The sequence below is a fragment of the Catharus ustulatus genome, chromosome 21 (genome assembly GCF_009819885.2).
Source record: "Catharus ustulatus isolate bCatUst1 chromosome 21, bCatUst1.pri.v2, whole genome shotgun sequence".
Lineage (NCBI taxonomy): Eukaryota > Metazoa > Chordata > Aves > Passeriformes > Turdidae > Catharus > Catharus ustulatus.
The window spans coordinates 3,351,430-3,366,867 of record NC_046241.1 but is presented as its reverse complement, the minus strand read 5'-3'; the positions used below and the strand labels follow the sequence as shown (position 1 = coordinate 3,366,867).

General features: G+C 44.6%; 1 protein-coding gene across 1 annotated transcript in view; it reads right to left on the bottom strand.

Moving 5' to 3' along the window:
- PAPPA (pappalysin 1) overlaps nucleotides 1-15,438 on the bottom strand; it is a 180,033-nt gene that overhangs the window by 106,177 nt on the left and 58,418 nt on the right. Inside the window, exons 5-7 of the mRNA XM_033077497.2 lie at nucleotides 13,160-13,352; nucleotides 7,047-7,168; nucleotides 1,094-1,601 (exon numbers count right to left, since the gene is read on the bottom strand). Of these exons, the coding sequence (XP_032933388.1) occupies nucleotides 1,094-1,601; nucleotides 7,047-7,168; nucleotides 13,160-13,352 (823 nt within the window). The remainder of the gene's footprint in view (nucleotides 1-1,093; nucleotides 1,602-7,046; nucleotides 7,169-13,159; nucleotides 13,353-15,438) is intronic.

The following is a 15,438-nucleotide window of genomic DNA, read 5'->3' as shown; positions in this document are numbered from 1 at the left end:
TACAACCCAAGAAAGCACTTAAGCACATGCTTAACTTTCAGCACGAGTGATCTTAGTGATGTCCTGTGTTTTGTTCTTAGATTCACTATTGTTAGATACCTTCAGTTTCTTAATCAGTGGGGACAATTTGCATCTTCTGAGATGCATAATTGGGCCATGAAAAGGGGTGGCAGCTCGTGATTACTGAATTGTTAATTAATCATTTTTATTCTATTTAAATATGCTTTGGAAGAGTATAATGATGTATGCTTCCTTGATATTAGCTGTACTAATTAGATCATCTTTTCTAAATTAGAGTGCAGTTTTCTTAGCAGGTTTCCTTTTATCTGGTGTTCATTTTTCAAAAAGCTTCATGTTGCTCCCACAGATGAGTGAATCATTTCCAGGGAATCATGTTATGCAAAACATGTTTTTCCTCCCATTGAATGCTTATGGGTAGATCATGGATCTCCTAGAAATCAGTAAATATTTTGGACTTTCCTCAACAGTAATGCATCCCTTTACTAGATGACTGTAACTGTATCTGGGATGAAACTCAGTTTCTACAACAAACTAGAGCATTTGCTGTGTTTCCCATTTCAGAACAACCTCACACCAACTCAGCTCGGTTTGGTGACCCATGAAAGCAGAAAGTGGGTGAAACACATTTATACACCTGAATATGCACATGTATTTCTTTGCACACTTTCTTTAGCAGTTAATTGGTGCTCCAGCACTGAAAACCTGTTCTCTCCTTCTCCACCAAATCATTACTTTCAAAAGATTTCCAAGGAAATGCTGACCATGTTATTCCTGAGGTTCTCATTTCTGTTAGCTTAAGCATTCAATTTATCATATCTTAGGTAGATTGCATTATCCTTTCTAGTTAAAGAAATCCTGAATGACAAATCTCTGTACAACTATCCATGAAATCTCAGGCTATCTCATTTGGGTTTAACACTGCTGGTTTCAGACACAAACTCTGGGGACATCCTGTCTTGGTAATTCTTGGCATGTGTGTCTAGTTCAACATCTTATCAATCACTTGTAGTGCTGGACATTAGAAGGATGAGAAGAACAGGGCATTGTTTTGATCTGGAAAGCAGCTACTTACGTGTCAACAAATCTCCTGCTGAGGTTGGAGATGACCACTGGAGCGCCAGACTGGAACGGGGGGTCCCGGACCACTTTGTACTGGATGGGTTTGCAGCCTGAGCACAGCGTGCTGTGGGGCACAGAGCTCAGCATGGCAGCGTCGATTTCCAGGTGCTCGTCCAAGGTGTAGATCTGGATCCCATAGACCTCCTCTCCCACCTGTCCCACATCCAGCTTTATGGTCAGTGGGATGTCACAGAAGACGTTCTGTGGCCCCAGCGAAATGTTCTTCCCGCTGACGGTGAGCAGCTTGATGTCATTCACTGCTCCACTGGAGTCCCAGTCCGGGGAAACAAACGTCACCCAGATTGTGAGGGACTCTGGGGTCAGGGGATAGCGGAATTCCAGCTGCAGGTAGCAGCCCTGGGGCTCGGGGCAGGCTGGGGGCACCGTGTGCTGGTTGACGGCCGAATTGGGACTCCACGTCCTGACACTGGATTTACAGGGCTGCTCAACATCAGGGTGCCCTGGAAAGGAAGAAGGAAGCAAAGAGAAGGCACAGAAGAAGTTAGAGGGTTGGCATCAGTTTTCATTGGCATCAGTTGAAAAGGCAGACTGGTGGCAGGAGAACATATCTGTCCAAGAAATCAATTATTTACTTCATCAGAACAGGCATGGCCAGCATGGGGAGGAGGAACAGAACACCAGTGTCTCCTGGCCAGGTGAGAGACACAAACCCAGTTTGGGCTGGACACTACACAACACACTCTCTGCCAGTGCAGCTGGGCCTGCATTTCTTTTTCTTGCATTTCCCTGTGCCAAACAATGGGATTTTCTACCCCTTCCACTTGGTAATTTACCTGATAAACAGAGTCACTTTGCTTCCAGTTAAACTCCTACTTATTCCCTTGCCTCTTACTTGAAAATACAATATTTTTCCTTTTAACAAAGACAAGAAAAGAGCCTTTGTTTGTTCCAAGAAGTGGTTGTGCTGTTCAGGGGCAACTCCTGTGGCATTTACAGGTTGATCTAGTACATTGTGCAAGGCCCCTTTTTTTGGAGGCACAGGGAGCACAGGTCTGAGCTGTCTCTTTGCTCTCGTTGTGATGAAACAACAGGCACTTGTGCTTTTACTTTTCTCACCGTTGGCTATGTTCAACTACATGGGAGGTAGTACTAAAAAATAATGAAAGCCACAATGCTTGCTGGGTTCCCAAATACTATGGTAACATTACAATTTGGCATGGAGTCATGGACTGCAAGATCCAGAGGGGTCAGATGGGTGGAACAGTTGGTAACAGAATCCAGTGAGAGCTATAAATTCCCTTTTCCTTCCCAAATAATCACACAAAAAGGGAGGCAAGCATGACAGGGAGAAGGCAAAGTACAAAAAAAGAAGATAAAAAAAGGTAATGAGAGAGAAATGCAGAAGGCAGAGGGAAAAAAACGGACAGCACAGCTGTTTGCAACTGAGGATAAAAACAAGATAAACTACTGGGCATACATGGACAAACAGGACATCACTACTAATTTAAAGAGAAAAGGGCAACGTGCGAAGGTTATTCTGATTGTCTGTGATTCAATGAAGTGTTAGAAATGTGTCTCTTTTGTCAAGGATAAACAGCTCAGGGAATTCTCCTGTTCATACCAAATGAACCCAGATGCAGAATAGATTTCCTGGCAGCCTTCCTGCGATTCAACACTATTGTCCTGCAGATGCCCAACTTTTCATGCTTCTCCCTCACCTCCCATATCCCAGAGCCCTTCTCTCCTCCTCACATGGCACAGAGCAGCAGGAATGCCACTAAGATCAGCATCTGGAGAGACCACAGCAGTGATACATTTTGAAGAAAGCCAGAGGTCCATTTAACACGCTCGAGTTTCCCCCCTGGCAAGTGTGCGAGCCCTGTGGATAATCACTGTGAGCAGCAATACCCCATTCAGCTCACATTATCTCACCCTCATTGCTGGCTGGGTGTGCTCTGACGACTTTCTCAGACCCACAGCAAGCTCCTGACTGCAGCCCTAAGGTCTTTTTTAACTCCAGTATCTCAGAGGGCTTTGGAAAGATGTGTGAATTTTACCACTGCCCTCTTGCAGAAAGGAAAATGGAGCTAATGGCTCTCAGCCCAGCATGTCCCCACCTGGGATCCTGCAAATTCACCTCTGTCAGTTCAAGGCCTCAGTAAGACTTAAATTCCAAACAAACCTACACATTTGGGTAGATCATTGTGTGATCCCTGGAGATGCATGAATTAGACTCAGCCTCCAGGGAGCTTAGCACTCTGAGCATTACCCCAAAACAGGGGTAGTCATTCATAAACTAAAAACCTCAATGAAGCTGAGATAAAAAGATTCTTTCTTAAATATTATCGAACACCTAGACCTGGGTGAGAAAGATACATTTAATTGTGGACAAGAATGAAAACCTTATTTCACATAACTGGATTTCTAGAGATAGATAAATACTCTGAAAATTACAAATATTTGTATGCAAAAAGAAATGGTACAGAAGTGATTCTTCCCCTCTGCATCCAGGTTCTGAAAATCCTCTGCCTTATGAGACAGATCAGACATAGAACAGCATCTCATGCAACATCACACCCTGCCTAACACAAAACAGGAATGTGAGGTTTGTGAGGACAAGCCAAACCCCATGTCCTGGTTGGAGAGCAGGGATGGCACCTTAGGAGGGTGTCTTTCCCTAAAATGCTGTCCCCATCTACAGCCTGGTGTGTCCATCCTTCATGCTGCAGTTCAGTGCAGTGCCTGGGATGAATTCCCCAGCACAGGGACAAAGCCTCAGAGGCCATCTGGCATCAGGAGTCTCTCAGGATATCACCCCTGCTACAACTGCAACTCACCTGCCACGTTTCTTAGGTGGTCAAGATAAAGGAACCACCCAGTGGGACTCCAATGTTCAGCTGGGACAATTAAGATACAGAAGGAATTTCTCTTGAGGGAAATATTAGGCCCAGTAAAAGGCTCAGCTCTGGAGCAGTGCAAGGCAACAACATTATTTATAATATTCTCACACTTCTCTCAGTCAGCAGTGAGCTAGGCAGGAGGAACTGACTGATATATGCATATATTGCACAGCAAGCAAAGGTACTCACTGGGCTTGAGCCAAAATCACCTTTCTTACATAAAACCCCCCTTTGACAGAGTTGTGGAGGTGCTGTAAGGTTTGTTGATCTAGCTGGTGTTGCTGGTGAGAATCCAGGTAGGTTAGAGCTTTCTGGCTCTACGGTGAAGATAAAGAGTAAATCACAACTGCCCGATCTCATGAGCCTTCCCACAATCCCTGCCAAGGAACAAACAGCCCCTCGTGCAGGGGCCACAGCTGGCTGAGAAAGAGCCACGAGATGCCTCAGCCTAGGGCACTGGGAATAAGCAGGGAATTAGGAAGGACACTGCCCTCAGCAGGGTTTTGCAATGGGCACAGCTCCCACATAGCCCAGACCACTGCTGGTGCAGCTGCCTGGGGCAGGGGACCGCAGGAAAATGAGATCAGACCAAGCAGAGCTGCTTGAGACACGGGAGGAGTGTGGTTTTCTGCTCACAAGCCGGATGAGTCCTACAGAACATTTTCCATGAGTGTCATCTCAGATTATAACACACTTCATTTTGGCTGTGTTTGTGCCTCCTTTGTCTTCATTTTCCACGGACATTCAAGCAGTGGAGATTTACACCCATGAACCCCTGCAGAAAGTGAATTTAAAGCTTGATGGCTTGAGTACTCACAGATAGACAATTAAAGAACCCAGACAATGATCTAACTGCTGTTTGTAACTCAAACCAAGTGCAAAGAGGCAGAGGGTCTGAATGTCAGGGAGTGTGGTAGCGGAGACGGAAAATCATGGGGCAACAAACACCATACACTTGGTGTATTTTGTACCCTAAAGTGGCAGGAACTCGTTAATCCTGAGAGCATGATTACCAAACTTCTGTTCCATAGCAATGGCACAAGAGCAACTAAATGAGACAGATAAGGATCAGACTGCACCCTTCATAGTTAAGAACATGCAGGCACACACAGCAAGAAGAGGAAATTAAATGCAAAATGCTGCTGAGTAATAAATCTTAGAGTAGCTTAGTTTCTCTAGGAATGATGCCTCTGGCAAGACGTGTGAGATCTAGAAGTTTTCAAATCAAAGCTCAGTGAAGAAATTTTGATGGAACCGCATATTTCAATGGAATATGCAGTCCTTTCAAAATAAAAACACTTTGCAAAATTGGGTTTCTTTGGCCAAAATTTTATCCTGGAAGAGAAAATGGCAAGAAATTTCTTACACTATTGGAACACCGTGTCTTGACATTTTTGTGAGAAACCTTTTCACTTTTGCACCTTAAAACACTTTCCATTTTGATATTCAAAGTTGCTTTTGCCCTAGATTCTATACTAAAAGGGTATATTTTCAAATGTCATAATTTAACCAAAGTTCATGAGGAATTACACTAGCTAAACAAAACATTTTGGCCAGCCTCAAACACTTTTTGTTTTTAATTTTCCTTCATGGAGAATTTAAAAAGTTTCAAGTTTTGTTCCAAATGAAAACAGGTTTCAAAGTCTTGTAATCCTTGGCTAAGTGGAAGCTCCACCTTCTACTCTGAACTAGTGCTGCAAGTGATCCAACCTCTGCTAATGCTGTTTGCTGGGTGATCCAGTCACCCCCACACCCAGAGCTCTGCTTCCCAGGATGGAGCTTCACCCAAGGGCCAGGTGTGCTCGGAGCTGTGCCCAGCAGCTTTGGATGGCATAAAATCACAGAGTGGTTTGCACTGGAAGGGACCTTAGAGTTTCATCCCTGCCATGGCAGGGACTCCTTCCACTATCCCAGGTTGCTCCAAGCCCCAATGTCCAACCTGGCCTGGGACACTGCCAGGAATGGGGAAGCCACAGCTGCTCTGGGCACCCTGTTCTAAATTTAGGGGGTGAGTTGGAGTGAAACACAAGCTCTGCTGGGCCCCCACCCAGGGACATTGGTGTGTGGGGCAGAGGACACTGACCACTGTCCCATCCAGCAGCAGGGACACAGGTCCTTGCATGTGCTGACCTTAGGACAAGGGAGAGCTCTTGGGTGCCAGCCCAAATAATATTCCTTGCAGAATAACTCCCATGTTGCAGGACAAATAAACCCTTAACATAAGGAGGTATTTGTATAATGAGTTTGCAAAATCCAGGATTGCCCTTGGGGCTCAGTGTGCTCACCTGTGTGCTCAGGGTGAAGTGTGTGCTCCGGAAGGAAGCTCGTGAGGGACAGGCTGAAATAATGCTCTGCTCTTTCCAACCCATGATTTGGGATGCCTGACCTTTGCCTGGTACAATCTTAAATATGCTCCACCACATCCACCCAGGGACGTAACGGAAGGGACGTGTGGGGGAGAGTTAATGATGGAGATCTAATGGCACTGCACAACCAGCCCTGCAGACCATTCTCCCTCCGACAGCCTCCAAGAGAATGACCTGCAAAACATCCTGAACAAGAGGGCTTGACGTGGTCACCTGCATTCCTGCTGCAGGGCAACCTCCTTCCAGCCTGGCTGCTGCAGCTGCAGCCCACTGCTATTCACCACAAGTGAAGGTAGCACAAATCAGGCCCAAATAAATAACAACTCCTCACTTTTGGAGTTGGAGTAGAGGGAGTAAACAGCTCCCCTGAGGAATTAGTCTGGCAGATGTGAATGGTCAGCATTTCTTGGCACTCTGCTGTTTTGTGAAATTCGTGTTCAGCTCCTGGAATTCACTTAATTCATGGGCAGGGGCAGCACTCAGGGGCTAAAACACAGGTATTTGAGCCAGTGGCATCCCTTCAGGGCACGGTGCTCCTCTGCCTGCTAGTTCTGTCCATGTTACCTGCAGGTATAATCAATCACTCCCAGATTTTCCCACTGTCTTTGTGGCTCTCCCTTTGCTCTGTCCCACCTTCCCCCCCAGCACGTTTGTGCTTGTCCCCATCCCTGTGACTCACCTTCTGCCTCCCGTGGGCTCCAGTGCCCCGAGGGATCGCAGGGCATGGGAGAGGAGGCGCTGAAGGCGTATTGCACCAGGACTCTTCCTTCTGCACACAGATCACATGCTGATCCCACTTCTCTAGGAGGCCAGGAAAACAGGAAAACACACCAACTTAGTAACAGCTGAATGAGCTGCTTATTCAACTATATTAAAAGCAATAAGACTTAGAATTCAGGTCCACTTAACCCTCTTTTCTCAAGGCACTGACAGAAGTGTTTTCCGACACTGACCTTCTGTAGATTTAAGTCAAGAGCCTTTGTAGAAAGCATTTTTGAGCCCTCCATCCAACAGAAAATGATAGCAACCTGGGAAGTCACATTCACCTATGTTTTTTCCTCCCCTTGCACTGGACCAAACCAGACAAAAGAAAACACATATTGCTTAGGGGTTAGAGCAGAGAAATTTGCATCAGGAGTTTTCAGATCTATTTCTGCTCCCACCATGGATTATTTACTGCTTGAACTTGAATCTTTAGGATTGTCCTATCAGCAAGATTGGCTGACCAGGGAAATCCAGTTAAACACCAATTCACAAATCACAAACTGGTTTGGGGTTGGAAAGGACTTAAAAGCTCATGCTCTTCCATCTCCCATAGGGAAGGTGGGGCAGGGACCCCTCCCACTGTCCCAGGCTGCTCCAGCCCCAATGTCCAACCTGGCCTTGGGCACTGCCAGGGATCCAGGGGCAGCCACAGCTGCTCTGGGCACCCTGTGCCAGCCCTGCCCACCCTCACAGGGAGTAATTTCTCCCTAACATCTAATCCAAAACTACCCTCAATCAGTTTAAATAGTTTTGCTAATCCATTCGCAAGATCATGGTTTAAGCTGATGTAGACTGGAGTAACTCTAACATCCTCCATAAGGTTAAGGTGATTTTTATCAGCTGAGGATGCAATTCTCACCTTTCAGCCCTATGTTCCTTGGGGTTACAAATTTGGAACCTTGTATGACCCAAAGTACATGGTTATTTACCCCAGTAAGCTGCTTGCTATTCAGAATTAATTGCTCTGCATTAAGGAACACTTTCTGCTGAAATGGAAAGTTAAAAATTAATTATCCTAATGATCAAATGCACCTAGGAAACGATAGAAGTTTTAGGCAAACAATTTGTGTGTAACACAGTGTACTCTTTACACTACTCTAGTAAGAATGGCTTGAGTCAATTATTAAATACTTTATATCAACTACTATAATCAGCAGCTATGCAAATTTTAACCATCATAACCACCACTGGATGATTTATTTCAGCACTGCTTTGAAGAGAGGACTGTGATTCTCTGGCAGAAGTTATTTGGGATCCTCAGTGGCTGAGCCACCCTGACACAGGCAGTAACTGGCTAAGCTTGTGCAGGAAGGGATGCACCTGCTGGAAACATCTAAAAAATGCAACATGGCAATGGGGTAGAATAAAGAAGAGGGAGACAAAAGTGGCCTCCTCTTCCTTTCACAGTCTGTAACACTGGTAATGAAAAAAATGTGGGCACGTTGTGAGTAACTTCTCTCCGTGTCTCACTTCACCCACCTGCACCACTGGCATGATACTGCCTCCCTATTTCATTTCTCAGCTGCCTATTTAACAGAGGTTTAGGTGTCTGACTCAGCTCCGCTGAATAATACATGCAAAACCAAAATTTAAAAAAAAATGGTCCTGAGAAATCAAAACGTAGAATTATTGTTGGACAGTTGTGCTTCAGACACTTCCATGAACAGGCAGGATAGAAGTCCCTGCAATAATAATCTTTCAGTTTCTCTACAAAGAGACTCCTGCATTAGCACTTGGTCCTGGATGAGGAGAGGGCTCTGGAAGCCAAGTTTCCACAATTAGGACTGCTTTTTACTCAAATTAGCAGCTATACAATTTCATCACAGGCTGCCATGGTGGAAAAAAACTGTAGGCTTATGGACAAACATTTCCTTTTACCAGTGAGGACTTGGAGGTAAGAGAGAAATCACAAGGAGCATCATGTGGGAAAGGCTATGAGCAAACTTTCTCTTTTTACTTTTCCAGTTTGGGAGCCAAACTCAACCCTGATGTAACTCCACTGGCTGAAATGACTTACACAGGGGATGACTCCTGGGTTAAAGTTTTTGGTCCGCAGACTCTTGCACACAAATCCTATAAAGAGCCATGAATGTCAAAGCTAATTATGGAATTGCATTTACATGCTCATGAAAACCAAAGGTCCTTATACCTTATGAAGCCATGGACAACAAGAAAAAAAAGAAAAAGTGCATAAATTGGTTCAAAAACGTTATTAATTAGGAATGATAGCCATATCTGCCATCTTATACACGGTGGCACATGACTGCCCAAAGTGCAGGGTAATGGAAAATCTAGACTTCTCTGTTTTCTAATAAGCCAAGTACTGGGGAAATTCCAGCTTATGAAGTTCAGAGCACAGGAGGAATTCATTCCTACAGCATGATATTTCAGTGAAGTGGGTTCAAAAATCTAAAGATTACTAGTGAAAAACAGACCATTTCCTTCAGGGCCAGCACCAGTTCAGTAGGCAACTCAAAACCACTAAAAATCTGTCATTCCTTTGGGTAAAGAGTGCCTGTTTACAGACTAAATTTGAGCTGCTGTACTTGAAATTCAGGACTGGTCCTCTCCCCTCTAAGGCACTGAAACTTTCCAACAAGGTTTAACAGAGTGATTATCAAGCCCAGCCATCTCTGGGACACCACACTGACCAAAATATTTGCTTGCTAAGAATGAGATAGAATCAGACTCATGGAAATTAATGCTGTCACCTCAATGAAAACTTGGAGAAGCAGATGCATTCAAAGATTTCTGCCCAAATTTGCTGCAGAGCCCCATGACAATAACTGCTCACATCTGCCCACGCATCTCAGTCAGGAGGTGCATGAATGGATGCTCAGAGACAGCAGATGAACACATCCAATGGATGCAGTCAGGAAATGAAGAGACTTTTCTCCTTCTTGCTTGTTTTCACTTGTTTCATTTGCTTTATTGTTATTTTATTATTACATGTTATTGTGTGTGCATTTTTTCATGCTTTTTTGAAAGGGAGGATGGAGAACGGGAAGGACTCCAATCCTGTGGGCAGGAGCTACAGGAAGAAATTCTGGTTCTTGATATATTTGATTATTAGGGATGTCTGGGAGCTCAACCAGCTGCTGGAACTTAGGGTCAAGGCATCTTGACAAATTTACATGCAGGTAAGTGACTCTCTAGAGTGAGAGAGCAAATATCAATTGAACACTCTGAAGAAGCCAGGAGAGTCAGGAAGATTTTACTGCTGTGCACAACTCTTGTGTCTACTTTTGTCAAATTGTGAAAACACAGGAGAGTCACTCTCAAAATTACAGGAACTAGAAGCTGACATTGCTCTCTGCCCCTAAATCCAGGTAAGTAATCAGGTAATCTGAGGAAAGCAGCTAGTGAGCCTGGAGTTGCATCTAAGCAGGGTTAGGGTAAAGACACACGGTCCTTACTTCCATGCCTCACTCCCTTCAACCTGCCAGGACCTCCCACAGATACAGCCGGCCCAGTGCTACGTTTTTAAACAGAAGGCTAAATTTTCCCTCCCTGACTTTCATTAAGCAGAGGTCACTGCCTGTGCACAGCTCTGGAGAATAAAAGAGACATGAAAGGAACTTGAGTTACGCCGAGCACGCCCACAGCAGCATTGTAATTGGGATCAGGAGTGAAATTTCTCCTCCTCCAGCACTCGGAACAGTCCTGGAGCAGGGAAGCTGGACCCAGTTTTGCCAGGCAGCAGAGTGGAGGTGTGCTGCAGGACCACACCTGATGTGCTCCTGGCAGTGGTACCCCCGAGCCCCCCAGTGTTGACGTCAGGTCTTCATTAACAACTGTTTTGCGCTGGAGATCTGCTTCTATTGGGCCACAACACTTGCTAATGTAGCCAGAGCCATTCATCCTTTGAAGGCCCTTTTACACTGTCAAAACAGCAAGGAAGGGGCCTCTGTGCATTAGAAACCAGGCCCAAGGCACTCAGCAGCTGAGTATCAGTCTTCTGTTTTTTACATGAATAGTCCCATTGAAGTGAATGAGTTTATTCATTCAAGTGAGGCAAGTAAAATTTGGGCCAATGGTGTGCACTTTGTGTAAAAATATCTGCAAAGATTTACAGTATTCCCACACACAGATAAGATTATACTTGGCCAATTTTACCTCCTACTTGTCTTGCACAGTGACCCAATTTCACAAATTGATACAGGCAAGAGTCTCTGACTGAGCAGCGCCGGACACGGCGGTTCTGGAAGTTCAGCACGTGGGCTTGTCCAGGATTACTCACTAGAATAATACTATCATCCTTGTTTTGATTAGCAGATCAAAAATTTGGACATGTTTTAGACAGGATCATTTATATGTTTCAGTGACATTTTTAAATGGTCACGGCAACATTTCTGTATCCGTTAGCAGTGGGAATCTCATTTTAACAAGGAATTGGACTCAAAGTATTTGAGGCTGTCTCTTTAAATCTCTTCAGTAATACTGAGCGCACAGATTTGAAAACCCAAAGGACTTTTTTTTCCTGGAAAATCACTCTTTATTTAACATATGATAACTCTGTTATGAAATTTTAGATTTAGCAGGCTATCCACTGTGTGTTATTTAAGAAGCAAGTAACTAGAGGTTATTAAGAACATATTGATTGAGTTATAAGAAATATGTAATAAAGTCATATTTGGTTACATAACAATTAACTCTGCATCAATGTGTTTTTTAGAGGCAGATGGCATTTATTTAACACACAATAAGCATCTTCTGAAATCTAAATTAAATTGGAGAAACTTAATTTACCTAAAAATGATTATGGGCTGAAAAATTCTGAATTAATTTTCAGAACTACATGAGTCCTTTTCACAGGTAGGGAATAAAAGGATTCGGTTACAAAGCTGTAATTAAAGCAAACACTGTTCAGAGCACAAGACCTCTCTTTATCAATTCCTAACCAGATTTGATTTCTCCTCCCATATTAATCTGCAATAAGAGTGGAAAATCTCATCTGAGCAGAAAATAACAGCTCTCTGCCTGGTGGGATAAAGTGCAGGCTGGCCACTGAGATGGCCACGGTGTCCTAGCAGTGCTGGAAGGAGTTTCATCCCTGATGGAAGCAGTGGTTTCAAGGTGCTCTCCCAGCACAAACAGCAGTGCTGAGGCAGCTTTTTGGGTGCTAATACGCTTGTAAATTTGGCCTCCTGTGCTCTGAACTGCTGCGCTCCTGAAGGACACTCCAAGTTTGCTCTCAATAAAACAACAAAGCAAGAGGTGGAGAAGAAATGCAAACGGGGACGTGAGTTAATGGTAATGCGAGAAGGTCAGTGATTTGGGAAGTTCTCTGCCAGGGCTCCCATAACTCCTGCAGCTCATCCAAGAGCTGCAGAAGAGCATTTAGATGAACCAGCCAGTTACTCAGGTCACACTGGGGCAGAATGGCTCTGAATGTGGGCTGCAATGAGGTGCAACTCCTGCCCAGAGCGCTACATTTTCCATTATTGATATCACATGGCTGCAGGCCTGCCAGACAGGAATACACAACCCTAGGCTGACCCACAGGACAACATCCACATCATATCCAGGGGTCTGGGACCTTGACTCTGCCTTGCCCAATTCCCATCTCACATCTACAGCTCAGGGGAGGATGGAGCATTTGTCCCTGTCCCCAGAGCAGCCACCTCCTTGCCCATGAGTTCTGTGCTATAAAAACAAGATCCACTTTGTCCTTGCAAAGGGAATGTGCAGGGGGAGGAGGGGGGAATGTGCAGGCACAGCCAAAGCCCACAGGTATTTGTGAGCAGCAACAACAGCAGGAATCACAGGGCCAGAATCTTTGATTGAAAATTCCTCCCCTAACATATGGAGAAAGATTTGCCCTTTACATGGCAAATCAATGGCCTTCAACTGAGTGCTACAGGCTGAGAAAGGAAGAGCAGACAACAGATCAATAACCTCCTCAGTATGAACCAATTTAGGAAAGAGCCTTAACCCAGGCTGAGCACAGCACATGACCAAGCTGTGCTCTCTGCTCCTCCCCTTCCCACTTTTCCAGCACGAGAGTACAGAGCAGAGCATGATCACCTTTCAAAGAAGTGGCCATCGATGGGTGGAAACCACTCCAGGGTGACAGAGGAGGAGCTGCGAGCCACGATCTGGGGGGCAATGGCCACAGGAGCCGGTTTCTTGGTGGGCTGCCAGCTCTGGTAGACCAGGTCCAGGTAGCAGTGCATCCTGGCCACCTGGTTGGGCGTGAAGGAGTCGGTGCAGTCGTCATCTGCAATGCAAACAGAAGCCACATCAGTGGGAGAGGAGGTGGGAGCAAGGGGAGGAATTACGAGCTGGGGAATGGCAGCTCCTTGGAGGGCTGGGCTGGGGTCCCACAGCACTCCAGAGTTAATGGTCTGTGAAGGAATTAGCACAGCCATCACTTGTGGAGGCAGGTGAAAGGAAACAATGGTTAAAAAGGAAGGAAATCAATCAATAAATGTTCCCTCCCCCTGACCTGGGATGCACCTGAAGCACCCAGGGATCATCCCTAAATGGGGCAGAGACACGGAGGGAAAGAAACAGAAAGCTTCAGTGCAGCACCTTCTGGTCAGGATTTGGGCTATCAGTGGAGCTCTGGGTTTAAAAGGATTTTGCATTTAAAAGAACATCTCTGAGAAAGGATGGAAGGGTAAAGGATGGTAGTGTAAGGAAAAAGCACTGACTGGGATTTATGCAAACTATGGACAACAGACCGTCAGATCTCTTAGGTTAAAACACCACAGAATTTAAAAAATAACTTTATAACATAACTTCTAGAGTTCTTAAATTTTCTAATGAACAAATAAAAATGTTTGGAAAAATAAATTCAAAATATCATTCCAAACACTTATAAAAACATAACTTTCTGGTGCAAAAAAGAACTCTAATTCTATAAAAAAATCTCCCCCATTGCCACTATGATTCTACCCCTTTCTGAACTTCTCACAAACATTTCTTGATATTTCGTATTTCTTTTTCATTCAAAATGCAGAAATAACTATGCTGGATGATTTCCCATAAATATCCATTTCTCATTTCATCTTGTTTTCCTCAAACATGATTTGGCAACAAGAACACATCCAGTGCCCTCTGAACACCATACAACTTTACAACTACAATGCCCCAGAGAAGCAGAAAATTGCTGTTTTTCTATTGTGCAGATCCTAGAGGGAATAAATCTGTTGTGCAAAGTCACCCAGCAAAGCTATGCCGAGGAACTTGATGCTAAGCACTTCAACCATTTTTCTGCTGTTCTTCCCATCAGATGAAAAGCTCTTGAAAACACAGAGTGTTTCTTCACATGTGCCTGCAGAGTTCCCAGCCCAGCAGAGCTCGGTCCCAGCTGGGATCCAAACAACAATGACAGTTCTGCACAGGTCAAGTGCTGCACTTCTCTGGGAAGATGCAGGTCACCGCAGGCTGCTCGGGGCGTCGCGCGCAAGTTCAATATTGTCACAGCGTTAGGAGGTGCTCTGATGTTTGCAAGTCCGTGCCCTGTGGTACTCCAGAGGAACAAGAAAATATGAATTCCTTCTACAGATAAATGAGTATTTGCTGGTTAATTTAAAACCTGGCCACATCTTCCCAGAGATGCAGGCAAGAGGAGACAGCTCTGGTCGGGATGCAGCCCTCCCACAGCAGGGACACACCAGCTCACGTGTTTTCCTGTGTCTCTGCCTATTCCACTGAGCAGTGACCTCCTCTGATCAAACATGCACAGCAGATAGACAGACACCACCCGCTTGATAATATCTACAAATCCCTGTGGGTATACAAAAAGCTGCTTTAATGTGACATCTCTGGATTTCCTCAATAATTATCGATGGTCTACCCCTGAGCATGCTGTAAAAGCCATAAATATTCTTCACGGAAGCACAGAAGGAGACAAAGGCCCTTAATAGCCATCATAAAAGAACAATAAAATATATACAGGACAAAGCAGCGGGACAATGGCACAGGAGAAAGATGACCTGCATTCTCAATCTGTGTAAACATCAGCACAGGCTGTGTCTGGGGGAGGGGAAGGGAGGGGAGGTGAGGGAGAAGGGTGTTGCACTCAGTATCAAGAAAGGTTCCAGATCCTCAGATAAAGTAATAATTAGAGAAATTCTATACTTCGCTGGGATGATTACTCCAATGAAATTCAGAGGAAGAATTCCTAATTATTTCATGAAAAATCATCTAAAATACTAACTTATCTTTTATTTGGGGACACCACAGCTATTTGGACTTGTAAAAATAATTTACAAGTCCTATTTCTCACACTACCTAATCTTTTGGCCATTGCAACTTGTTATTCCAGGAAAAATAAATATTATCAGTCAAAGTCAGTG